This window comes from Lates calcarifer, linkage group LG23 (genome assembly GCF_001640805.2).
Source record: "Lates calcarifer isolate ASB-BC8 linkage group LG23, TLL_Latcal_v3, whole genome shotgun sequence".
Taxonomy (NCBI): Eukaryota; Metazoa; Chordata; class Actinopteri; family Centropomidae; genus Lates; species Lates calcarifer.
Window position 1 is genome coordinate 13,355,065 of NC_066855.1, and position 27,259 is coordinate 13,382,323.

At 43.1% G+C, this 27,259-nt stretch overlaps 1 protein-coding gene across 14 annotated transcripts in view; it reads left to right on the top strand.

Annotated features, from left to right (window-relative positions):
* The first annotated feature begins 12,102 nt into the window (after positions 1-12,102).
* The window catches only part of nrxn1a (neurexin 1a), an 84,106-nt gene continuing 68,949 nt past the window's right edge, over positions 12,103-27,259 (top strand). For 6 of the 14 annotated variants that reach the window (XM_051066360.1, XM_051066359.1, XM_018699236.2 and 3 more), the window contains exons 1-4: positions 12,104-12,525; positions 13,676-15,075; positions 20,603-20,620; positions 21,447-21,476. In XM_051066360.1, the coding sequence (XP_050922317.1) occupies positions 14,343-15,075; positions 20,603-20,620; positions 21,447-21,476 (781 nt within the window). In that variant the 5' untranslated portion in view covers positions 12,104-12,525; positions 13,676-14,342. Of the gene's footprint in view, positions 12,526-13,675; positions 15,076-20,602; positions 20,621-21,446; positions 21,477-27,259 lie in introns of all 14 variants that reach the window. The other 8 variants (XM_018699248.2, XM_018699249.2, XM_018699247.2 and 5 more) reach the window with 4 other exon arrangements.

The window sequence follows — 27,259 nt, forward strand, 5'->3', positions numbered from 1 at the left end:
AATTAAGTTTTTAACACCTAAATTATATTACTGCCAATCCTAATTTGTTTTATTATAATGAATAATGCTGCTTTTCCTCATTGACTGATATCAAAAAGTGAAACGTGGGCCATCGTTCCTTTTTCCTCATTTAATTTTTAAGTTAGATAAATTAAATGTCTAAATTGGGGTCATTGTAACCTTTGAAATTTGTGTCCAATCATCCAGCTTGTATTTTCTGCATATTCCTCACTGACATCACTGAAGGGATTTGAGATATTTTCCCTTAAAATTGGTATAAATAAAGCCTAAGTCCAGTCACAGCAATGGAAACTAATACGCTAAAGCTTCCCCAAGCTTAACCAAAGTCCATAACTATATCAGCATGTTTGAGTGAGAACCATGACATATTATGGGAGACTGATCAGCAGGGACTCCCTTGGGTTTATCTGGTTGTGGGATTGTCCAGTTTAAAATGATCTGTCTTGGGAGCAGCAGACTATGTGAGTTATACTATATGAGTTAACTGTATAAATCGCAATGACCCAAGGGACGTGTGGGATGTAAAAATGTAAATCTACTTTATGAGGAAAAATGCAGACAAGTTAAAACCACTGAATAAAAATCCTGGATATTTTCTTTAGAAACTGAAGTATGAAGTATTAATTGTTCAGATGATGTATTTTAAAAAATACGACTGTTCAGATGTGTTTGTTCGCCTCTAAAAACAAGAGCAGATGCCTGTGAGCCCTTGTCTCTCTAAACTATTGACATTCAACAGGCATTACGTCAGCTCAAGTTAATGCTACAGCATCTGGGCCAACGGCAGTCATCAAGAAGCAATAAAAATTATTCCAGGGTGGTATTTGACGAGGAGTGGAGAGGGCTGGTGAAGATAAAAAAAAAAGTGCCTTTGAACTAGGTTATATTGCTGCTAACTATTCAAGCAGAACTTTGGGTTCTGCTTGAGTGGTCAATGCTATGGCTTGTATTCATCTCCAAGACTTGGGAGTGGGTGGTCGTACACAGGATACTATGATGCTGTCCACATCCTGCTCACTGAGTAGCCTGCATTTGTTCATGTTATGCTCAGTCAGGGAGGTTTAATCAAAGTTATATTCACTATTGTACTGTCAGTTTGCCAATGCATGAGTGCTTGATGCAGAGCTGTTGGGTACGACCACCTAATCCTAAGCCTTGGAATTTAATGCCAACTGCCATGCTACTGGTTCTGTGAGGGCATATTAAGGCACAGTTAGTTGAGCTAAGTTTGGTATGCTAAGATGCTGATGTTAAGAATATATAACATTCACCATTTTCACCATCTTTGTTTAACCTGTTATCATGCTAACATTTCCAATTAAACACCAGAACAAAGAACAACTGTGGCTGATGAGATTGTCATTAGTTTAGCATGTATTGGACATATTAACAGTTTTGACCTTATGGTGCCACCATATAGATGAAAAATAAGGGGATCACCAGAATTTTTACAGTTCATCCTCTGGGGAACATTAAGGTCTGTACCAAGTGTTATAGCTATCCATCTAATATTTGTTGAGACATTTCACTTAAAACCATTAATATGAATCTGATGGTGGCGCTAGAGGAAAAATCAGGGACCACCAAAGTTGGTAGGATTCATCCCCTGGGAACTATGAATATTTGTACCAAATTTCAATAGCTGTCCAGAATTGAGATAGTTCAGTCTGGACCAAAGTGTTGGCCAAACCAAGATTACCATTCATGGTGCCATGCCTTTTGTGTGAATAAAAACTGACCCTGGAATAGGCTGCATCACTCTTAACTATTCTTAAACTTTAAGTATTAGCTTTTGGATTGGAAAGAGGACAGGCTTGGGTCTGAGGTTTAAAAGCAGACATGAGTCAAAGCCCGAGTTGGTTGACAGCTGGCGTGGAGTCAAAATGGAGCCACGGCCAAAGTGGAGTCATAGCCATATCAGAGCGGAGTTGGTGTTGGTGCCAATCTGGCCAAAGAGCCACGGAAGAGATGAATTGAGTTGATGCCAGGGGAAAAAAAAAATTGGAGCAAAGCTGAAGCTGATGCTTGTTCTGTAGATGAGTAGGAGTTGATGTCAGAGAGGGAGCCTCGCATTTACTGGGGAAGCAGGAGCTGATGACGAAGAAGACGATGAGTGGAGTCTGAGTTGCGTCAGAGTGGAACCAACCAGATAATTGCTGGAGAGGAGCCAGCACAAAGCTGCTGGAGTCTGTACTGAAGTCAGAGAAAGAACTAGAGTGGGGGAGGAGAACTGAGATGAAGAGGTGTGAGAGACTGGGGGACTCATGAAAGTTTTCTTTCTCTTTCTATCTTATTCCTTTTCTGATCTTAACAATGTGTTGAATCGAGAAGCAGAGAACAGTGTGGAGCCAATGAAGAAAAATTGTGCTATCAATGAATATGTTGAGCTTGGCAGGTGAAGATGATGATATGATGAAAGAGAGTCTGTCACTCTGGCTGTAGACATTTTGCCTGGGACACTTGACAGACTTGCTGCTGCTTCAGCTGCTGAAAAGAACATTCCTTACTGCAAATACTGTCATTTACAGTTCTGATCTTAAACTGCGCAACTATTTCAAATCTGTGAGTAATGTTATTTTTACTCATTGGTATTAACATCATTGAGGCAATCTATATCTAAAGATATCTCTCCTCATATTCCAATGATTCATTAGAGAACCATCGTATAGTATCTTACAGCATCTTTCTTTTCCAGTTTGAACTTGCTGAGCTGAATGTCTTTAAGTTCTTCACTGACAGTTAAACATATTTGCTTCTGGCTTTATTTTCTTTCACAGCAATGAGGTCTTTTTATCCTTAGATCCTTGCTTTTAGTCGCTTTCTGATGCTCTTCACGGCCTTCAGTTCAGTGTTCTGCTCTTCTATCTCAGCCCCAAGGGCTTAGTATGTTATGTATGAGCAGCATGTGGTTGCAAGATTCAAATGACTGTTTGTGTGATAAACTCCTTCAGTTGCAGTGATTTAATGGTTCCAAGTCTTTACTCACTTACTAAGACTTCACCCAAATTGTAGTGGCCATGTTTGTAACTCCCAGCTGTGAGACAGACCCTGCACAGTAAAATGTTTTTTTTTGTGTGTGTGTGTATGTGTGTCCCAAATCCTGATGATGCTATGGTCACAGAAAGTGCAAAGAGAAATCATTATGTCCTTAATATATATTTTTTAATTATTTGCTCAGCTAGATAAGTATATATGTTGCTCTAAAATCAAGGATAAACAACATATTTTGTTGCCTGTGATTGAAAGGGAAATAATAGCCAGTGCACTATTGAGTGCAGTACAGCACTCACACTACACCATGAACACAATGGCATTATGTCGATAAAATGCTGGAAGGAAACTGAGGAAACTGCAGCTCAGTAGTTCAATATGCTCCTCCGACATCTGTCATTTCCATACATTTGATACAAATGTGTGTTTTTCATGAGAAATGACCTTTAACTAATCACACACACAAAAAGGGTAAAGCAAACTGAATAAAAGATGTTTTGTTTGATGTTTTAATGGGTGAATTTTGTATTATATCATCCTGGTGTGCCTTTTTCTTTTAAAACAAAGGCTTTCTTTCACTGATTTATGTTTTTTTAATTACTAATCAGTGAATATAGAAATGAAAAACATACACATATCCCCTTTCACTGATCTAACTACTGAATAGCATTCCAGTGGTTTTAAATGTTGATTGTGTGTTCCACACTGCTGATTACAGAATCTCATATCACTTACACAGGGCTGCTGATTAAATGTTTTGGGAATCTTAACAAGCTGTAGCATCATGTTTAGTGAACAGGCATGAGCGAAAAGACACAAGAGCGGCATCAGTCTTTTTAGTTAATTCCTGGCATGAAAGCATGTAAGTGTATTTCCCAAATTATAGAGCTCTCTCTTTGAACAATTTGTGATTTATATGTAAAGTTTTTATATATGAAAATCTAGGTAAGTCAGACATATTCCTGCTTTTGTTTTAATGTTTATATCTTTGCAACCTAACTTCTGTCTTTTGAAATATTAGTCCTCCCTTGCTGTAAAGTCCTTTGATACCTGCCTTATATGATGAATAAGTGTGTCACTAAACCTGACATCACCTGTGTAATTTTTCACTCTAAAGTATTAATACACATATTGACATTTGCATTATTTGTAAATGAAAAGTCATCCATTTCACACTACAGCCTTGGACCTATTACAACATACTGCCTCCCTTTCTTTCACCACCATCCTTTGTTTCATTTTATTGTGACAGTGCGTGTAATAAGTCCTGAAGCGGAGGCACAAATGGAATGGAACCAGTTTGTAGCTTGCGATGATGAGGTGGCCGTGACTGTGTGATGGGTCAGATTGGAAATTTAGCCAGGCCGCAGTGGAAGGTAATTGTTTTCCATGGACGGCAAGGGTTACAGGGAAAGCTAAAGGGAGAAACAGGGAATGAGGGTAGAGACAGGGGGGGAGGGAGGGTGTGAGTAGGTAAGCAACATAAAGAGTCATTCTCTCCTCCTCCGCCACTTCTTATTCTTTCATTTGTATTACTCTGTCCCTCCTCCTTCTCTCCTCCCATTCCTTGTCCTTATCAGATAAGTGAGGACACCTTCATTCTAAAGGTGCTACTAGACATCTCCAATAACTATGTGTGTGTTCATGTGTGTGCCTGTGTGTGTGTGTTTTCATGACAGTTATGGGAGCTTGTCATCGTGCTCCTCTAGATCAATGGAGCACAGTTGCCTAGCAACCTGCTGATCAGGAGGAAGGAGGCGGGGAGAGAGAGAGAGGGAGAGAGAGAGAGAGAGAGAGTGGTGTGAGATTAGAAAAGAGAGAGATGGAGAGGTCTGGAGAGGGAAGGAAAGAAGGAAGAGAAGTGGGTGAGATCAGCAGTGAAGAATGCTGTGGTTGGATGACAGGAAATAAGACCTAAGACAGTAGAGCTTAGCGTGTCAAATCTGTCTTTGTGTGTACTGTAAAGAGCAGGGTGAGGAGGATGGAGGCGGTAGGTGGAGTGTGGGGTGTGAATGCATGAATCGTGCATACGTGTGCGACTGTGTGCGAGCGTGTGCACAGTAGTTTGGGACTGATGAGTTGATGTTGATACTATCACGCTGAAATAGAACATCAAAGCAGTACCATGGTGACGCCAGCAGCACACTCTCTCTCATTTAGCTGCTGATTTAATTATCTTTATCTTAAAGGGGAACAAAGTGGTTAAACGCACCGCATTGGGAGGGAGCGGCGGTAGAGATAAACAGCGGGGAATGAGCGGGCGGGAGGAGCGGTGGTGGTGGGGAAAATGGAGAGGGAACTTGGAGGGAGATGAATTTGGACAGGAGGAAATGAGGAGAGGGGAGACAGGCATAAAGAAGGAGAAGGGGAGAGTGGGCGGGGGGGGGTGGGCAAGGACGAGGGGAATGAAATGAGAGAGAGATGGATAGAGAGAGAGTCTGATGATCAGGTGTTGGTCGGCCTCATGAGAGATGCACACATATGCTCCAGATCGTCTATGATATTTACACAGTCTCCCTCTCTCTGCCAGTGATGGCAGGAGGAAGGAAGAGGAGGAGGAGATGAAGGGAGGATGGGGTGTCATTAGAGAGAGGGAGGCGGAGAAAGGGGGGTGGTGGAGGGAGAGATGGAGGAATAGCTGTACATCCCAGAGGTATACTCTGTGACTGAGTTAGAATAACATGTGGAGGCAGAGTGGCTGTTAAACTTTATGGAGGATTGAAAATGGACAATTAGCATCTCAACGATCTCACTGTCACCTGGAACATTCTCCCCCGTTGTCATAGTAACCCTCCTCTCTCCCTTCCTAATTCGTGCTACCCCTCTCCACCATGGCCTCAGTGCACATACCTGCACCTGCACACTCCTGTACACACACACAGACACACAAATGAGACACTTTATTTGTATCATGAATACAAACTATATTGTGGTCTGTGGCTGTTTTCCATCAATGCTGCAGCATACAGTTAGGATTATGTATGTGCTTCCAACTTTGTAGCAACAGTTTTGGAAGGGCCCTTTCCTCTTTCAACATGACAAACCAATTGTACACAAAGCAGGAGCCATTAAAAAAAAAAAAAAATGTTTTCCAAGTCCTGACCACAACCCCCATCCAATACCTCTGGGATGAACTGGAACACTGACTTCAAGCCATGCCCTACACCCAACATCCACCCTCAACCTCGCTAATGCTCTTCTAGCTGAATGGGGAGCAAATCCCTTCAGCCAGGTTCCAAAAATCTCATGGAAAGTCTTTCCCCCAGAAGAGTGGAGGCTGTTATAGCAGAAGATTAATTCCCATGGTTCCGCAATGAGATGTTCAACAACGGGCCTTTTTCACAGCAAACATTTTGACTTTGCTCAGGGGTAACTAATCACATTAAGGATGTGTACATTCTATTCAAGTGTCCCAGTAAGCAATTACAGTGTGACAGTAAACCAGTATAGACAATATCAAAACCCTGAAGCTGAAGCAGCTAAATGGAGTTTAGGCATTGTTAATTTTATTATTTAAACTTGTGCTTTTCCTGATGAATGTCTTTAGTTGAAAAAAAAAAAAGCTTAATACAGTCTATGGGTGTTGTGTTTGGGTGTCTGCATACTCATATTTTTCTCATGAAATCTCGCTGTGGTTTTCTCATGATTTGTGTGTGTGGTGAGGTTTCCACTTTATATCCACTTTATTTGATTTCTTCTCTCGCTCTGTGAGGTACGTGTGGCCTCAGGCACAGGGCGCCTGAGCGTTCTTTATGTGTGCTGTGCAGCTATTATGACATTTTTCAGGCCAGGAGGTAAAAAGGTCAAAGGTGAAAGGCGACAATGTGTTCCTTGTTACTGGTTTCCCTCTTCATTATCCGCTCTGAAATTCTGTTCTGCCACACAAAACTGCTCTGACCCTTGACCCTTAACTGTGGGGCATGGAGTGCCGTGGGCTGAGAGTGGCTGCATCGCCATGACAACCAATGGTGGCTCATAGGTCAAGATTTATGGTCACTCTGATGCGCACAGACACACACAAAGCTCTGCACACGGACACACACGGGCAAACCTAAATCAGTGGTGCAAGGGCTAATGAACTATGGATCTTGAGTTTGTTTTTTTTTTCCATTTGGCCACACATGTAAGCACCACTCACACATACCTTCCTGCCTCTCATTCAACCTCTTCAACCACTCCTGTTCAAACACACACACACACACACACACACACACACACACACATAAATGTATACACATCCACACACAGTCAGACGGGCTTTGTTTGGTCCTTGTCGGTCACTCTCCATCTGCTGGTCAGATGATCAATGCTAATGCCTGTTGAGAGTACTAATGACACACGGATCCATACGCAGATGGACTGTGCATTTGGTCTAGTTGTTCTGTGTGTGTGTGTGTGTGTGTGTGTGTGGGCGCCCGTGTGCGCATGTTTGCGCACATGAGCTAATGTTATTTGTGTTTAGAAATTGCAATCCTTTGATGAGGACAGGTCACCGCTATTGTTATAAATGAGAGTAAGATTGCAAGGAGGTGACCTCTCCTACCTCACACACAGGGACACACACCGTACACGTACACACACACATATACACATATGCGCACGTGGCTGTTTGCACTATTGGCAAGTGGAATTAGTAAATGTATGAGCTACACAGAAACTCATTACAACACGATTAGAGACAAACCTCCCATTTAATCTCATTTAGAAAAGGGTGGTTGCCTGTCAAACACACTCACATACACACACTAACTCACTTATGCGCATGCACAGATGCACACACATTTGTAGTTACACAGACTGCCCTCTCTGAATGAATGACAGCAGGGGTGCCTGTTTGACTCATAGAATGATACCCTTATAATCATAGACTCGCCACTGTGTAAGTACAGTGTTTTAAATGGCACGGAAAGTCTTCCACATACATAAAATCCTGCTGTTTATATATTATCACCATTAAAATCCTGAGACTTCTGCATGTGGCACTTCATCTCCCCCCTTCCACACCCCCCCGTGTGCTGTTTGTCACCATTCACAGCACAAACTAGGTAAACCTCACCGTATAAAGCCGAGTTCCAAAGACTGTAGCACAAACTGACATAAACGCAAGCACAAAATATGGGCGCACAAACACAAACACACACACACACACACACACACACACACACATATACCCACTAGATGCTGACAGATGAGTTTTTATTTTTGGCTGTATATTCTCTCTGCTGGCAGTTCAGACACATATTACCCGTGCACAAACGCTCCTGCACACGCACACACATATACAAAGAAAATATGTATACACACCCATACACACACACACACACACACACACATATATATATATATATATATACAGTGACCTTCTCTCTGCTGAGTAGGCAAAGAGTCAGGGGTCACTGCCTGCTGTCAGCCTGTCAGAGAGAGAGAGAGAGAGAGAGGAAGGGAAAGGGGAAGCGGGAAGAGGCAGAGGAAGAGCAAACGTGGTTGGAGGAATGTACAGAATGGAGCTCCTCCGCCTCATCATTCAATAAAGACTAATGCAATCAGAGGCGGCCCATATCTGTCACGGTTAATGTTGGCTGATAGAGTCGCAGCGATTTAAAATGCTCATGGTATAATGCATTTCCCTGTGCCTCTTACAGACTGATGATGCATCACATCACGCCTTGATGGCTCTTGTAGAAACAGATAACCTGCTCTGCAGCATGCTAAATCGGGCCTCCATTATGCCTGACCATTCTGCTCGTTTTTATCTTAATCGGCTACAAAGACGTTCCAATTCCAAAATCCATTTAAGAAACAAAAGTTACCTGAAGTTCGCTCCTTGTCTTACAGAGTTATTGCAGATAATTATATTCTCTGTTGGAGTTTCGTCAAGCAAAAGCTATGCACCCACAAAGGCCACAAAGAATGTTCGTCACTGAGCTTTAATTTAGTAATCACTGGATGGATTTTCTTTTTAAATGTGAATATATTTTTAGAATATCTTTGTTGCAAAAAAAGTCACTACATGTTCAAGTATTTTTATTGAGTCATGAAAATGTTATATTCTTAGAACAAGGGGAAAAAACCCTGTTTTTTGCCTGTTTCCAAAGTGAGTGAATGTGTTTCAAGAATTGCTGAGAGTTTTTTATTGATTCTAGTGCAGTGATGTGATTCGCTTTGTCTTATTTCAAGACACACTTCTTAAAAATTCTTGAAACAAGTTGTTTTGTATTGAAGCAGTTGAAATAATTTTACCACACTTTTCTTCACTCATTTTAAGAAAACAACACATCTGAAGCTCACTAGACAAAATTACTTTACTTTGAGATTGAGATTCTTGCAATATTTTCAGTTTAGAATGTACAGCATCTCTCTTTGTTAAATGTGAATTATGTTGTCAATATTTCATTTCACATCAGCTGTAATTGTAAGAGCAGTAATTCATTTCTGGTTGTGAATTTTACCTATTGTTTGTTCGTGTTTCTTTGTACTAAAAATGTGTTTCTAACACCATTTCCCATGGTGTTTTTCATTGTACAGGGAGGAGAGGGAAGAACGTTATTATTTCATAATGCCATTTTGTCCAAAAGGTCAGCCTGGCCCGAGGATGGGGGGGAGAGAGAGAGAGAGAGAGGGAGAGGGAAGGAGGGAGGAGTAGAGTTTGAGGGGGTTTGAGAAGTGGTGGTGGAGCTGGTGGTCAGTCCAATGGGAAACCAGGTGCTGATGTTGAGATAGTTTCCATAGTAACTCCTCCTTCTCCTCCTTCTCCCCATCTTGTTATCCCATCCTCCTCTCTAACACTCCCCCTCACGCATAAGAACACACACAAAATCATGTGCACCGCTGTGCGCACAGACCTCCCCTCTTAATAGTGCCGCTGGTCTCTGTGGTCAACCCCTTCTTGCTTTAATATCTGTTGCTCAAATCAATTTGAGCCTTCGTGTTCCAGCTGTGTGGTCATATGATATACCATGACCCAGCCATTAAGGCTGCCTCTCTGCCAGTTGTCTGCCTTGCTGGAGTAAATATGTACATAAGCAAATATCTAATTGCGCCAAAAAGCTGGGACAGACTGTACAAAATTCTGCAAACAGATGATAAAGATGACAACTTCTGTACAGGAGTAATGTATGTGTGTGCAGTTGATGGCTGCACAAATGCTGAATGCTGCCTCATTCATCGTTTCTGTAGAGCGGATTTTGAATTGGCATCTCCGATCAGGTCAGGGTTTTGCTTTTTACTGGAGGCCCCAGCTTTTGGTTGCCAATTTTCCAGCTCCACTCTTCCTACTCCTTCAGCACCGGCACTTGATGAAGGTGAGTGGCAAAGCAGAGTAAAAAGAGTAAAGCAGATGTGCTGGCTAGTCAGAGACAGACATATACAGATCCAGAGAGAGAGGAAGAGAGAAAGAAAGAAAGAGCAGCAGCAGCAGCAGCAGCTGGCCTAGGGAGCCCAGGGAGAGCACCTCTGAGCTAGACTCAACACAGCTGGAGTCCCTCCCTGGGACTGACTGGAAAAAAAACGCCCTGCGTGTGGGTATCTAGAGGTGTGACTGCTAATGATCTGGTATGGAATTGTGTGTATATATCACAATATTTGGACATATAGCATAATGGTAAAGACACTACAAGCCAATAAGTATGTTGACACCTGAACATTACACCCATATTACATTGTCCTACTGCCTAAAGCTGCATGTACTTCACAAGAATCAAATAAAATGGACACACTGACCACACATATAGCAGGGTACAGTACATACACACAAATCATGAGTCTCAATGGTATCTCATACACTACATGGCCAAAAGTATGTGGACACATTCCATCCATATATGATTGTTGAACATCTCATATCATCATGACAAAACCATTGGTCTTTATGTGCTGCAGTAACAGTGGGAAAGCTCTCCCTGGTGCTGGGATTTGTTAAGCCACACTGAGTGGCGATGACGGTAAGGCCTGGCTCGCAGTTGTCATTGCAGCTCATCCCAAAGGTGTTGGATGGGACACTAAAAGAGGGAAGGGCTAACCCCAGACTGATAGAGGAACATCATTCCCTGAAATATCACTGTATGTCCTAAGATTAAGATTTCCCTTAACTGGAACCAAGGGGTCTATAGCCTAAACTACTGAGGCCCGGAGATCTCAGTGCACTGAAGCTTACAAGAACATAATGCAAAGAGAGAAAACACAAGCAAATGAAGAAAACATCCTCATCAATTTGACAACATGTGCACATTTAGAAAAATAAATCATGTCAGTATAGAAAACACGACCAAATACAGAGATGAACTAGAATCGCATGAGTTTTAAAAAAATAACAATGACTTAATTCACTTAATAGAAATAAAGCAATGTTGGCGAGTTCATTATTTCTAAGTGTCCCCTGGAGACTTCTGTTGTTTTCCATTGCCTTCTACCTACAGCATTTCTGTGTTTGGTTGTGGTAATTCTCACATTGCAGCATTTTTTTAAATAAATGCTGCCCATACCTTGCCAAACTGGTGAGGAGGTTTTTCTCCATTTGCTTGTGTTTTGCCTATTTGCATGTGTAAATGCTGCAGGGCCACCGCAATATACCACAAAAAGTGAGTGCACAAGTACAGTGTCCATATAGGCAAGTGTGTGATTCTCCATTCAAGAGTGGGTTTGTGTGTGTTTGTGTGTTTGTGCAAATGAAATGAGTGTTCTGTATATGTGCGTTAAAACTGTGTGGGAGAGAAAAAGAAACAGAGTGGGAGAGGTTTGTAAATTGAGACGGCCTCTCTATGTTTCCTTTTTATTCCGTCACCCCCCCCCCCCCCCCCCCCCCACACACACACACACACACACACACACAATTCACTGTATCGCTGTCTTCGGTTCTGCAGCACGACAGAGGTAAAGGCCATCGTCACTGTCACTCACGGATTTAATCATTCGGATCTTCCCCGGTTCTCGCCTTATTTTCTGCCTCCGGTAATTGCGTTTCTGTTTCGTGCAGGCGGTGAGTGCGCGCTGTCCAAGGTGCTGCAGCAGCGCGCGGCCCCGCCCATCCTCTCGAGCTCACACTCTCTCTCTCTCTCTCTCTCTCTCTCTCTCTCTCTCACACACACACACACACACACACACTTAGGCATACACACTCTTTCTATCTATCTCCCTCTCTCTCTGGCGACCACGTGACGCTCCCTCTGCCGACTCTCGCGGAGAGCATAAGACTGCACCTTTTCCTCCTCAAGAGAGCGGAGAGCGAGAAGAGAGAGAGACATTGATTCACACAGAGAGAGTGAGCGCGCGAGAGAGAAGGAGAGCAAGAGAGAGAGAGAGAGAGAGAGAGCGCACAAGGGGGAGAGCAATAGCACCTTGTCGCCTGGAGGCGAGCCTGTGATAATTTTGTTCCTGTCCGGTAGACCGGCTCTACCTACCACCAGGCGCGCGGCTGCTCTCTCCTCTCTCGCGGCTTTCAGATTCTCCTCAAATGGGAAGGGAAATCGATGAGTCGCGCGCGGCACTGTTGCCACGGAACCACAGGATGTGCGTGAGGTAGGTCGGTTTTCTAGCCTGTATGTGCCTGCATTGACGAAAAAAAAACGCTGTTGGGTTGTTTTTTTATTTACCTGGGCGAGGCTGTTACCTTCACGGGATTGAGCGTTAATTAAAACGGTAAAAAACAATAAAGTAAATATATATATATATATATATATATATATTAAAAAAAAAAAAAAGTAATTATCGTGTTACCTGTTAGCCAAGCCGTTCTTAAGTGCTAGGGCGCAGGTGATGAGACCGAACCCCCGGTGTAGTAAAGCAGCGGGCGCGTAGGAGAAAAAATGGAGAGGAGGTATGGCCGCAAATCGAGAATCGATATTTCAACCGCATTCATTCACCCCGTCTATCAATAACTGTGATGCCACCGCTTTTTGCCTTTCAAAGACTCGAGACGCGGAGAAGAAAGTGTGTGTAGCCCGCTCTGCAGCCAGTGTGATGTGTTGTGTTGTGTGTGTGAAATGTGTTTAGTTGTTAGAAATTAGCTCTGAAGCCGTTAATTCGATAAAGCGCGAGGCGGTTTGAGTCATCCGCCGCAGCGCGCGGTGCTGCTCCCGCTCTTTGTGATGTAGCTAAAAGAATCCTTGACGGTGGCGCGAGGTGCCTACCGCTTACTGTTACTAAATCCGTCAAAGAAAATGGAGAAATGAGAAACAAAAAGTAGTCGGCTAACGTATCTTGTTCCGAATAACGTCAAGTTAGAAGTGATTAAAAATAAATGTTTTAGGACGGTAAGGCAGTCGCAGGTATGCCACCTTATAAAAATCTCCTGCGGCATGATGGGAGCTCTACTGAGGAGGTGCTGTTTGTATGGGTGCGCGCGTGCCTGCACTGTATGTGTTTATCTTAAGTCGTTTTTGTGAAGGCTGAGTGGAAGTAAAAAGCTTTATTGTGTTTGTTCAGTATGTTCACAGAAATTTGGGCCTGTTAAATGTGTAATGTGACAATGTGGTGTATGTGTGTGTGTGTGTGTGTACACAAAATGCATGAGAGAGAGTAATTTGAGAATAATAGCAGGCTGGATTTGTGCATGTTGTGTGCGTGTGGGTGTTTAAGAGAGAGAGTTTGCGGGTGTTTACGTGCGTGTGTGTGTGTGTGTGTGTGTGTGTGACCCTGGTTGATTGTGCCGTCTCTGTTCTCTCTGTAGGTCGCTGGAGAGAGTGATGACGCGGCATTGAGAGACACACATACCTCGCTTGCACGCACATACACGCACACACACATATTTGCCCACACACACTTTAAGTCTTGCCCTACTAAGACAGGGAGGAGGGAGAGAAATTTCTGCTATGACGGTGTCATTTCTCTCCATTACCAGTGTGTGAGCCACACACACTCATACTCACACTCCGTGGGGAGTTGCCTGCATGGGGGATAAGGCCCTATCTAGGGCACAAAGATGGAGTTCACATTCTATTCGTCATGAATCTAATGCCCACACAGATGCACACACAAATACTCACACCTGGAATCTCATATGTCAGAAGTGAAGAGTGAAAGACTGAATGGAGGGAAGACACTGAACATCTCAGAGAAGACACAAACACTAGGCCAAGGCCAAAGAAGATGTCCAAAGCGTGCTGAAAGGACGGAGGGAGCTGCTGCTTGACCCTGTCCCCCACTGGAGCCGTATCGTATAGGAGCCTCACCTTGTAAAGAGCACTACCAAGAAATCAGGGTGCACCTGAGACACCTAACAAGTGTTTTACGAAGCACCCTACAGTTGTCATCATGAGCTGTAGGCTAGAGGGAACACCCCAGCTCTAGCCTCTATCTCCTCCAGTGTGTGTGTGAGTGTGAGAGCGAGTGTGTGCATGAGTGTGATGGCGGTGTGTGTTTGGGCGGCAGCCCCCCTGCTCTTCCTGGGGCTGTGCCTGTGCAGCGTGGGGGGCCAGGCCCAAGGAGAGGTCCTGGAGTTTGGAGGCGTGTCCAGCCAATGGGGGCGATTCCCAGTGTGGAATGCCTGCTGTGAGAGTGTACTGAGCTTCAGCCTGCGGACTCACAGCCAGGAGGGCTTGCTGCTCTACCTGGATGATGAGGGCTTCTGCGACTTCCTGGAGCTGCTGCTTCTCCATGGCCACCTCCGACTGCGTTTCTCCATCTTCTGTGCTGAGCCAGCCGAGCTGCAGTCAGGCGTGGCAGTGAGTGACGGGCGTTGGCACGCAGTGCGTGTCAAGCGGGACTGGAGGAACACTTCATTGGAGGTGGACGGGCGGCTGGAGGGATGGGCGGAAGTGAAGAGCAAGAGAAGAGACATGACAGTATTCAGCCAAACCTACATGGGCGGGGTGACGCAAGAGCTTCACTCCTCACCCATGCGCCTCACCTCTCCTTCGGTGCGGGAACACCCCGCCTTCCGTGGCTGGATCACGGCGGTGAGCATCAATGGCTCACTGGTGACGCTGAATGGCTCAGATGGCGTCACAGTAACGGCTGGCTGTGGGCCGGACCACCAGTGCCAGAACGGAGGGGTGTGCAGCGTGGTCAACGACCAGGTCGTCTGCGACTGCTCCGACACCGGTTACGAAGGCAACGACTGCAGCGAAGGTAAGGCCCAGAACCATGCTGACCCATCATAAACATCTCATCCTTTACGTACACACATACACTTAAATACACACATGCACATACAGTTACTTCTGTGGATGAATACCCTCAATTTTATACCTCTAATTCCAAACAACAGGCTCCTCAGTGTAGCCATCTATTTTTCATTCACACCTTCACAGCTGCCTTCAGTTGGTGTGTATGGACCATCAGCCTTCACAAACAGTGCAAGACATGCATACTGATTATGTTTGGTATTGATTTTTTATGGCTGCCAATTTAGTATGTACCTCCAGAACTAAGAGCTAAGCCCCCCTCCCAAGAAGTGCAGTCAGTTTAGTGGAGCTGTAGCTGAGAGCTTGAGAACAGCTGTTCTGTGCTGCATTCAGACCGTGAAGCTTGGGAGTCTGGAGATTTGAGACAAATTCCTGAAACTCACTGAGAAGCCTTACCTGGCTGGCAGTGTTGAAGCTTTGAAGGGCTCAGCTGGTGTGTTTGGCAAAACACAGTAACCATATAGATCCGTTATGGATGTGGTCGCCGGCCCAAGTTGAGAGACTTTAATTGGCATTAGGCTAAGAGGCTGGAAATCAGTGGTTGTTACATGGCTGACACCTGGCTGCTTGTGTTAATGGATTTGCATTGATTCTAGATGGCCTTCACAGGTACCATACATAGGGTGTTGAAATGAAGTGTGAACAATCTAGCGCCTGTCATTAATTTGAAACAGCTTGGAGCCTGTTAAGATGCTCTGTTTGCGTATGTGTGAGCTTGTGTAGTATGTGTTTTTGTGTCAGTGTTCTAATGCAATATAAAAGAGCAGATAGTGTTCTGTCAGTGGTGCTTTATAAATATGAGGAATATGACAATAAACAGCCTGTTATAAAAATAAAACTTTTATGTTCCTCTTTGAAAGAGACAAAAGAAAAACACATTTCTACCAATTATTTAATATTTCAACTCTACAAGAACACCTCCCTTAATACTGTCAAACAAGGCTTTGGTCAATACAAGTGCCAATATACAGGGCAGTGTAATGATGACCATTACACAAACAAAACAGCTGCTTAATGAACTCAGCTACCTTGTTATGGCCAGTACTGCAAATGCTTTCATTTCCCCCTGCTTAGTTGTGTGTGTCGTCAGATTTGCTTCAGTTCATTCACAGAGCAAATCTGCATTCTTAATCAATAGCTCTCTAAACTACTGTATACTGTATATTTTTTTTCTTTCGATGCCAAAGATACTGTTCAGCTTTGCCTCAGCAATTGATTTTTTTTAATGACGCAAATGCATCTGCCAGAAATGGCTCAGTGGCCTTGCTACGTGGCCACTGTTTGTCACCGACCTGACCTCACACCCCACCCAGCACCGCTGTCAGCATCACACCTCCCTTTAGCCACCCACCACATCACACTCTAGCATTTAGTGGACAGTGGGATGGCCTAGGTTACCATAGAGACAGGACTAATAGGGAGACCTCATGCCAGGAGTGTTTTCTCCATTCTTGCTCTTCTTGCCTTCCTCCCTGTACTCCCATTCCTCAGCTCCAGCCTCCAGACCCCACTGCCCCCAGCTCTACCTCACCTCTTAGTGGCTTCAGGCATCATGTCTGCTGCACAAATCTACTGCATTTACATGTTTGTGGTGGTGAGTGTGTATGTATGTATGTTAATGTATGACAGGCATCCTTAAGGCAATAGTGACTGTCTTGGACCACCGTTCTTAATTTTCCAAGCAGGTGGAGAAGATAGCTTATGCTCACTCGTGCTGAAATGATTTGTCAACTGACAGAGAAATAGTTAATCATTTAAGCAGAGCTGCAACAATTACTCAATTAATCAATTATTTGCTCTATAGAGAATCAGCAACTATTTTGATAATTGATCATATTTTTTAAGCAAAAACACCAGGAATTTGGTGAGAATCAAATCAAATATGAGAATTGCATATTGAATATGCTTTCAATGCATATATGGTGCCAAACTGAATTTCTCTGGGTTTTGGACTCATGGTTGAAAAACACAAGATATCTGAAGATATCACCTTGGGCTGCCTAATAGGCATTTTCCCCTTTTTCTGGCATTTTACAGGAAAAATTATAAATAAAGTAAATAATCTGTAGATTAGATTAGATGTAGACATTTGCAGGTGTATATTCAAGCTTTTAAGCAAACACTCCCTTTTTCTATCTGCTTCTTCTTCTGCTTTTCTCTGTTTTGTATTGTAAATTTGATACTTTTGGGTTTTGGACTGTTGGTCAGATGAAATGGTAATTTGAAGACCATAACCTGTACCCTGGAAAAAAGTGGTATGCATTTTGTTTGACATTTTAAAGACTGAAGGATTAATTGATAAAGCAAAACAAATGACAAATTAGTTGATGATGAAAACGATAATTATTGGCCATGCTAGTCCTTGCTACCATGTGGTGAGTCTATACATCCAGGAAGTGACAGGTGAAGCTATGATCAGCTCTCTGCAGAAACCTGGCGCTGCGCTGAGAATTACATGCGATCCAAGCCAGTCTAATCCAGTCTGCTGTTTTGCTGCTGGTTAGGGCACAGTGGGAGACACAGAGCGCACGGACACACACACATACCTGCACAAACACATGTAGCACAAACATAAAAACACAGGGAGAAACACATTCACACAGTGTGCAGACTCTAGCACCACCACCATTAGTCACATCACCGCTGAGGTTCCTACCAACAGTGTAGCTCTACAGGCTAAATGTGAGGTGCAGACATTTTACATAAAGGCTCTCACCAGATACAATACCTTCTTTGGACTGGCACTTTGTTGTTCAACAAGAGGCTACTTATACCTTTTAAGGGGCTGTTTTATATTCCTAGAGATGGACTCACATTTCAGTTATGAGTGATGCCAAGTGTTGCTGTGGAGAACAAGTGCTACAATCTATTTTTTTTCTCTTGGCAATAGTAGCTGGTGTTAGTAATAGTAGTCTCATAAAATGGTTCTAGTCAGGAGGTCTGCTTGGATGGTTGTACATAGGACGGGCATTCCTGTAGCAGATTTGCTATCATGTGAAATTTTATAGCATTGACCGAATAAATAATGCTTATGTGCTGCACCAAATGAAAAAAAAAACCAGCTTTGGATAGGACATAATAGCGAATTGTTCTTGGGTTGAATTTTGCTGTGAGACTTAAATGGAAATACAAAGATCCCCTATAACTCCCTTTTTGAGTGTTTGTATGACCGTGTTGTTTCAGACTGGTATTTCACTAGTCTCCTCTTGGTTTCTCAGATTCACATTTCGAGTTTAGAGGTGGAAATTGCTGCAGGGTTGATGATGATGATGTTAGATGACGGTGGAAAATGAGAGTAGCTTAATGACTTAAAGGTTACTTTGTGTCTTTTCTTCAGTCGCTCGCTGGCAGTGATATTACAGTAATTCATGGATTCAAGGGACAGAGCTTTTCCAGTGATTTGGCAGTTTTTCAGACAAATATAAACAGCAGCAAATGGGGCTAGTTAACATAAACCATGAACAACAGGAAGCAACAATATCCCAAGAGTATTTCTGAAGCTTGGTTCTTCTCTTAGACCTCTTCACTTCATGTTACTCATTCTCTGAAAATAGATCAGAGATGCAGAGGTATGAGAGGAGAGCTGAGCGGATGATGTACCCTTTTGTAGTGCTGTGTTGTGGTATAAAACATTTTTTAAAACTGGCCCGTGTACTGTTGTTCATTTTGGTCTGACAAGATGCTGGCTCAGTGGGATATCTCCAACCACAGGATCCTCAGGCTGAGCTAATATCCATGCATCAATATCACTACAGTGAGTATCTCATACCAACTCATAGTATGTCAAAAGAAATCTCTCAGGTGCACTGAGGAGAAAATTCAAAGGTTATATCTGAGAGGAATTAAGTGGATGGCAAAGGTAGTATGGAGTAAAAGCTCAGGTCAAAATCCCTGTCAGACTAAAGAAAAAATATTATGGGAACAGCATCTAAGGTTTTATAAAATGTTGATTGTATGTGGTGGAACCATAGTTGTGTCTTGTTTTGTCAGATGTCAGGCAGAGTTGGGTATAAAGGTTTATCTTTTATACCGTACCTTGAAATTATTGTTGTATTCTGAACCCAGCAACCTCACTGAATCTGCAAGAGAAAGCTTTGAGATAAAATTATAACCCTCTGAAAATTAGAAAAAAATCCCATTATGAATCTTTAATACAGAATGAAAATGCTCTGCTAGAGGAAAGAATGATTCCTTAGGACTGTGTTTGAAGCCAGAAATAAGCAATTTGGCTGTGGCAGTGATAGTTTCCGTACACGTTTACAATTACAAGATATCTTCAAGGCTCCCTAATGATCCACTTTTATTCACACTTATATTTTTGCAGTTTTGTGACAAGCTTAGAAACATTTGTAAAATTATATAATATTAGTATTTACTGTAAGCATTTCTTTCTCCCTGGAACGACAGTGTGTAGTATCGTTCATATCAGTGTGAGGAAAGCACTCTTTATGAGGGTTTTGTTCCAAAGCGCATCAATATTTCAGTTTGGTAGAAGAAAAACTATTGCAGATATTCAAAATATGTCTATAGTGAATGAAGAGAAGTTGGGAGAGGCTATTCATAAATGTAATTATTGTCAAAGCCATTCTGGCCTCCAGTGAAGGCAGAGTGAACCTGGCTTGTTAGGCCTGGCCTGGCTTGCATTGTCCTTGAGGGCAAATCGCTGTTAGCATGCTAATGGCTCCACCTGTTTCTGCCATGCTACTAGCACAAGGGCAGAGACAAGGAAACACTCAGATGAGTACACAGCTCAGAACACACACACTTAAAAACGCACGCACACACGTTCACATGCACATAAACACACACATGCACATTCTGTCCCAGTATTGAAACATGCATGCCCCTTGTTTTCCTGCACTGCTAATCCATCCCTACATGTTTACCCTGCTATTTCATATTATTACTGCCATAGTCAATGTTAGTGTGCGTATGTGTCTGTATGTGTGAAAGACAGAGATTGTGTGTGTGTGTGTGTGTGTGTGTGTGTGTGCGTGTGTGTGTGTGCGTGTGTGTGTTTGTTGCATGCTATCTGTCGGGGGGCTCTGGGGAGAGGAAGCAGCTGCAAGGTAAGTTTTGGGGTAAACGGCTCTTGAATCCAAACATACAGGTAGGAATGTATATTTACACCCACAACCCCCTCCACCCTCAGTATCTACAAGTGTGGGTGGGTACGTGTGTGTGTGTGCACTTATGTATGCGTATTTGTACACATGTGGAGTCTTAGAGAGAGACTGTGCATTTTTTCTTAATGCTGCTGTGTGCCTATATTTAGACAAACCTCAGTTTTGGCCACCAGTGCAGCATGGTATCCATTGTGACGTTTGCGTGGACTTTGCATGTATGTTACCACGGTAACCCTGGACGGGTGTGCATGTACAGTAAGTAGCCATGGTAACCCAAGGGCTGAGCATGCATGTTAATGAATGTCTGTCTCTCTCTCTCCTCGCCCGGCTGCGACACCTTTCCAGAGCACAGCCGCACTCCAGGTAGGTTGTACTTCTCTCTCTCTATCTATCTATCTATCTATCTATCTATCTATCTATCTATCTAACTATCTATCTATCTATCTATCTATCTATCTATCAATCTGTCTATCTATCTGTCTGTCTATCTAAATACCTGTCCTTTCTGTCTGTGTCTGTCTGTATTTGAGTTTCTCTTCCTGCTCTTTATTCAAACATCTCTCTCTTTGCTTCTTCATCTGATTTTTCTTTTCCATGTTCTTACCTTAATTCCTAAGTACACATTTATTTAGCTCTATCATCTTGTTATCTTATTTTCACCATTCCTCTTCAGCCTCTCTGCAGCCATTTATATCTTTTCCATGCCAGTCTTTTCCTTCGCATTTTTCTCCCTGGCCTTCACGTTCTCATTACATCTTCTGTTGTGGAAATACAGTTCCAGGTAGACAGTGTAAATGTATGTTGGTCTGTGTGGGTATGTAGGGGTTGGTTGCTGACACCTGGTAAGTACCACATCCCATGTGCAATCATCTAAAGGGGTTCTTGCCCAGAGCTTACATAGACGTAGACACACAGTAATAGGGTACTGCATACGACCTAGCTCATGGCCGTGTGCAAACATCTGTGTGCATAGTACGTGCATAGTAAGTGTCTTCAAAGCGAGTTTTTTTTTAGATATTTCGAAAAAATGGGGACTCCATACACACAGAAACAAACGCAGAGAACTTTAGCCTTCACCAGCATGTCACTGACTGCCTACCCTGTATCACAAAAAACACATATGTACACACACACACTTCACACCCCATGATCCTTTGCTGTGCTGACTGTGCTCTTGTCTTCCTTTAAGGTCTGGCACACCTGATGATTAGCGACCAAGGTATGGCCTCCTCTTACCTCACTTCCTGTTGTCCTCTGCTATACCATCATCCCCCACCTCCTCACCCCAGCCCCCCCACCACCACCCCCTACTCTCACAACTCCCTGTATCCCTCCCCCACTTCATCACCACCTGGCGCGGGAGGAAGTTGTCTCTCTAGGCACTGAACTAAGGTCAGTTTTTTTTCTGTAATTGAGTTTCTTTTCATTTTAAATGGTCCCATTTGGTCCCATCGGAAATTTCAGTTTTAATTTAAACTGAAATGGATGACTTGGACATTTGCAATGGAACAATTGAATATGAAATATGGCTTTAAAGATAATTTTTTGGTTTAATTTTTGAAGAGAGTGATGAGCCTGAGAGCAACTTCTGCTGGGATATATACTATAATAATGGCTACTGATGTGGGAGGAGATAATGGTAGGGAGTAGACGGCATTAGCTTGACGGCGCTTGGCTTGGTTAGACTTGGAAGGGCTCCAGGTCATGGAAATGGAGCTAAGAGCCGACTGACCGACTGACTGGTTTGATTTGATCTTTACTCTTCCACCTCATCTCATTTTCTCTCATCTGTATGTAGCAGTTTGATTGAGGGGATGGGAGCGTGGAGTGTGTGTATGTGTCTGTGCGCACAATGTATCCATATGTGTGCACTTGTGCTTTTACATCAGGGATTGAATCAATGACTGTGGCAGTTTTCACAGGAACATTCATCTACATTCATCCATGGCTTTTCATCGGCTTCCAGCATGTCTCACTCTGCCATTGCCGGTCCTCAAATCAGCTCCTGCTCATACTTTGGCGAGCGCATGTGATTCTGAACAGATGTTCCTGCAGTGTATGAAAGCAATGCTGTTACACCTCAACCCCCAAGTTGTCCAGTGTTTTTGAACACAGCCCAAATACAAGTGCCAGTGCTCTCTGCCTTTGGAAAAGTGTTCACTGATGAACAAAACTCACATTGCCACCCCTGTTTTCTTGCCCTCTTTCCCCCTTTTCCTTTTTTGTTTCCTTTCCTTCCCTCTTTCTCACTGTTTGGAACACCGGCCTCTGTGAATTTAGGAAAACGCGGAGGTACCCCCGCTGATTTTTTTTCATGTGTATGGCTAATGGGCTGTTCTGGTTGGTTTTGCAGTTGAATGTATTGATAGGCTCTTCTTTGTATGATAATGAAGAACTTTAGAGCTGTTCAGCCTCAAGTTCTCATTTGCGGTTGTCATTAAATTGGAATGTTTCATTTTTTGGTAAGGTAAGCTGCTGATGCATGCGTGTGTGAGCGTGTTCATACTTTAGCGTGTGTGCATGCGTGCGAATGAGTAGGAGCTCTGGCCTTTGGTTCTCTTGAAATTTTGAAGGTAGGTGCTGCTCGATTGGTCGGCTCTGCATGACGCTGATGAATACACTGATTGGCCCACATGAAGACAGGCCTGACTGTGACAGGCTATTGTGCTCCTTGATTGGATGAGAGAGGACATGATGACGGCTGTCTCCCATTGTGACAGGGCTGCCGTGTATTCAGTGAAATGCGCTACATAATGAAATGTTCATCCATGCTGGTGGATAGAAATATCTTGAATAGAGCGCAAATGATGTCTCCAACCATCTATCACAGTGAGACATCTCTACTCTGTCAACTATATTTCTATCTGAGCACTTTTGCTATGTTTTGATTGCTAAGTAAGCTCCTAGTGCCGGAGTTTCTGCCCTAAAATGTCTGCCATGAATCATCCAGGTGGCAGTAAAATTTTAATTGCTTCATCTGGCTTATGCTCAGCTTTTTAAATCACCTACTTAAGGACTGACATGTATTAACATATGTTTCTAGCATTATTACACAATGTATTCAGTGTATTTGTGTATAGTGGATGCCCTCACTATTACGGATGTTTGGATTGTGATAGGCTGAAAGTAGAACTGTGGCCGATTTTTTTCTTTTATTTTTTTCTTAAACCTTTGAAGTCTCTTTCAGAAACTGTACACATGAAAAGACTGTGTGTGTGTGTTTGTGTGAGTGTGTTTTTGCTCAGCATACTGAGATGTAAAGGCTGTCAAATGGTGCAGACGAAGCCTAGCTTAGGTTAGCTCAGCGTAAAGAGGCTTTTTGAGGAGCCCGCAAAGCTGAAATGAGTTTCTTTGAGGGGGCGGATTGGGTGTGGGGAGGGGTGTCTTAGAAAGATATATAGCATGTGTGTCTGCTTGTGTGTGTCTGTGTGTGTGTGAGAGAGAGAGAGTGTGTGCACTGGAGAAATTCAGAAAAAAAGACTGTGCCTGTGAGAGAAGAGCTAAAGGAATGAATGATAGAGGGAGCAGAGAGGGAAAGAGGAAGCGAGGGAGAGATAAAGTGAGTCGTCTTCTCTCCTGTGATGTAGAGCAACTGCCTGTATCTGCAAAGAGACAGCGGTGCTCCTGTCTGCCCTCCCAGCCCAGTCATTCTCCAAGGGACATCAGCCCTGATGGGGAGCCGTGGACCTTTCCCCTCCTCCATAAAACACAGCTATCATTCTCTCCAGAAATGATACCCACAGATCACTAATCACTTTGAGTGGGTGAAAATACATGAATTGTGGAGGGAAGAAAGAAAAGAGGAAACCAAATTGGATTTTCATAAGTATCGAGCAGCCAAAGGAAGAGGGAGAAATGGATTTTTTTTTTTTTTTTTGGAAAAGTATTGAGCAGTAATAATCTGGATAGAAAATGTGCTTAAAGCCAAGTTGCAGATTTTGCCCTTTCTCTTCTCTCTGTCTCGCCAAGAATAGACCGTGAAGGGTTCTGGGTGAATGAGTGATTGTAGGTTCTGAATAGGATTTAGGAACGGCTCTTGAACGTAATTGGCAGCAATGCTTGTTTATGATATTTATTTATTTATTTATTTATTTTAGGGTTGAGGCATGTTAACCGGTTAATAATAGTTGTTTGTCTGCATGTGCAAGTGTCCTCGATATCAATCCAACAATCTGTGCAAAGCATAGACAAGTGGTCAGGCTTGCTCGAAGTGACCTTTACGCACGCGCATATGTGAACGGGCGGACAAACAGACACACACTCACACACAATAACCTTTAGAGAGTGCCCGCTGAGTAGGTGAGTGAGTGTGCGTTCGGTGTAAATATGCATGAGTAAGGCTGCCTGCACATATTCTTCACGGTCAGTGGATGAAGGGAGAACGAGGTGTGTGTCTGTACGTTTGTGTGTGTGTGTGTGTGGTGTGTGTCTTGTGTGAGTTGCATGAGTGTGCGTGTTCAGGGGAGGTGGATTGTGAGTCATCACTTGTGACTCACAAAGCGTCGGCAATCAAAGCGGCTCATTTTAACACATTGTCTTATGGCAAAAACACACAGATGGACGCACACTCCACTCAGACACAGGCTGCACACACACACACACGCATGTTCAGTATCATGCCCATTGAAAATTGTCTCTTTTGTTTTTGTCCCTCCACCTCTCTTGTAATCTCCCGGACGTACACATGTGCACGCTTTTCTCACAACACACACACATACACATACACACACACACAGCGGACGAGCTCCGTGCTGACTCCACCATATGTGAGGTTGGGAGTGGTAGCAGACGCCAAGACAAGAGGAACCAGTCAGTACCAGCAAAGTACAGCATGTCTCCTACCTCTTACTCATCACCATCTAACAGTCCTAATAATAAATCACACAAGGACTGATTATTTTTTAATAAAATGTAGGCACTGAAACTAAATTAAAAAGCATATTTTTTGTTGTTGCTTGCAGAGTGTCTCAGTTTATTTGACTCAGGCCAGTTATTAAACTAGTCCATTTGAAAATTAATCAACTACAACTGCCATATTTGATAAATTGCATGGCAAAAATACCACAAAAATACCACACATTCACATTATGATCACATTATCTGCTGATTATTTTCTCAATCAATCAAATAATTGTTTTGTCCATTAAAAGTCAGAAAATAGTCAAACCCCCCACCCCCCGTTTTAAAAAAGGACTTTTCTTGATCATCAAAGAAAAATCTGATTAATTGTCTGTCGTTGGACTGATTGATTAATCATGTAATAATTGCAATTCCATTATTATTGTAGATAAAATATCTTTTGGTTTTTGGCCTGTTGGTCTGTTGTTGGTAAATCAAAGACATCAACTTAGGCTCCTACAAATTGCGACAGGCAGTTTTCAATACATTGAAGACTAACTGTTTAATCAGTCATGATGAATCAAAAGTGAAAATAATCGTTACATGTCACCCAAACAAAACCCTTGGCGGTTACATTACATCCATGCCTGTAGTTGTATTAAATCAACTCTCCCTGTTGCGAATTCAATATTATCACATTTTAAAAAAAAATCAATATCACAGAAACCAAAAAAATTTTTTGCAGCACCCAAATTTCTTTATCTGCAAAATCATCTAAGGCTTGAAGCAAATACTGCAATATACTGTGTATTTATTCAGACAGACATTAGCCACTGTGGTTTGTAATGCTGACATAATTTAACAAGACGGGCAAGTGAACAGCACCCAACTCGAGGTGAGAGAGAGCCGCTTGGTGTTAAGAGGCAAGTGTCTTGTGATTGGCTGTCTGCCTGAGTGACTGGCATGAATGCGGGTCCTGATGGCCACATCTTGAGCTGTGAAAAAAAAAAACTGTTAAAACTAAGTTATGCCCCCTCTGGCCATCAGTGGTGATAAAGCAATGGCAACAAAGTTTTTATTGCAAAATGTACAATTTTCCTAGATATACCCTCTCCACTAATGGGACTAATTCTGCCTCTACTCTCACACCCATTACAGTACGGTACTACAACACTCATTAATGCTTAACACCCATGCAGTTCTTGTAATGAAAGTCACAGCACCACATACAGAGCTCTACCCCCATATTATCAGGGAGATACACAGTTGCCGAATTCACCAGGGGAAATGTGTAGCAATCCCACTGCTAAATGTATACATTTGCTGGTAATTGTATGCTATTACCACCCTGTTAACAAGTGTACACATTACCATTTTTGCACATTCACTGCAATGCTAATAGGGAACACACAAAGCCGATGCACCCTGTAATCACCTAAAAATAAAGACATCAAACGGACTTCCTATTTACAGAGGATGAAGGGAAAAGATAGAGCGGAGACTGACTGCGAGTATGTAAGGCAGGGCGGGAGGAGGGGTGGGCGGGATAGGGTAAAAGAGTGTAGAAAAGTGATGGTGAGGAAAGATAGGAGCGCATTCAGAAAGTGGGAAAAGAGAGGTGGAAAGAGAAGGTCGGACACGCGAGGGGGAGACAGGAAGGGAGATAAGACTGCAGCGTTTCTCAGCAGGGGCGCTGCATCTCTCCTTGGGCTCCCCGACTTGACACAGTCTCACATCAGCCAGGATGGTATTCATCAGTGATGCAGATGCCTCATCAAACACTGGCACACAAACTCACACACACACACACTCCCTTTTTAGAAAGAAAGAGAAAGAAACAGGCTAGACGGTGCTCCAATTGTCTATTACCTGTTCTGGCAATTTCCATTGTGTCTGGGTGGGTGCTGAGGGTAGTGGCCCAATTGGCGTTTCACTCCAGTACCCCATCTGGCATTTGAAGTTCATTTCTTTGCTGTTTGCCAAGACAAGAACAAACACATGAACAAGCATACACACACTCACACTTGCAGGCATGCATGTGCACGCACACACAAACACTCATTTACTTGTGGTGCTGGTCTGGCATAACTACAACAGCTGAAATAGCCACAGCTTTCATTAAAACCCCATTACATTACCTTTATGAAAAGAGGTCTTTATGCT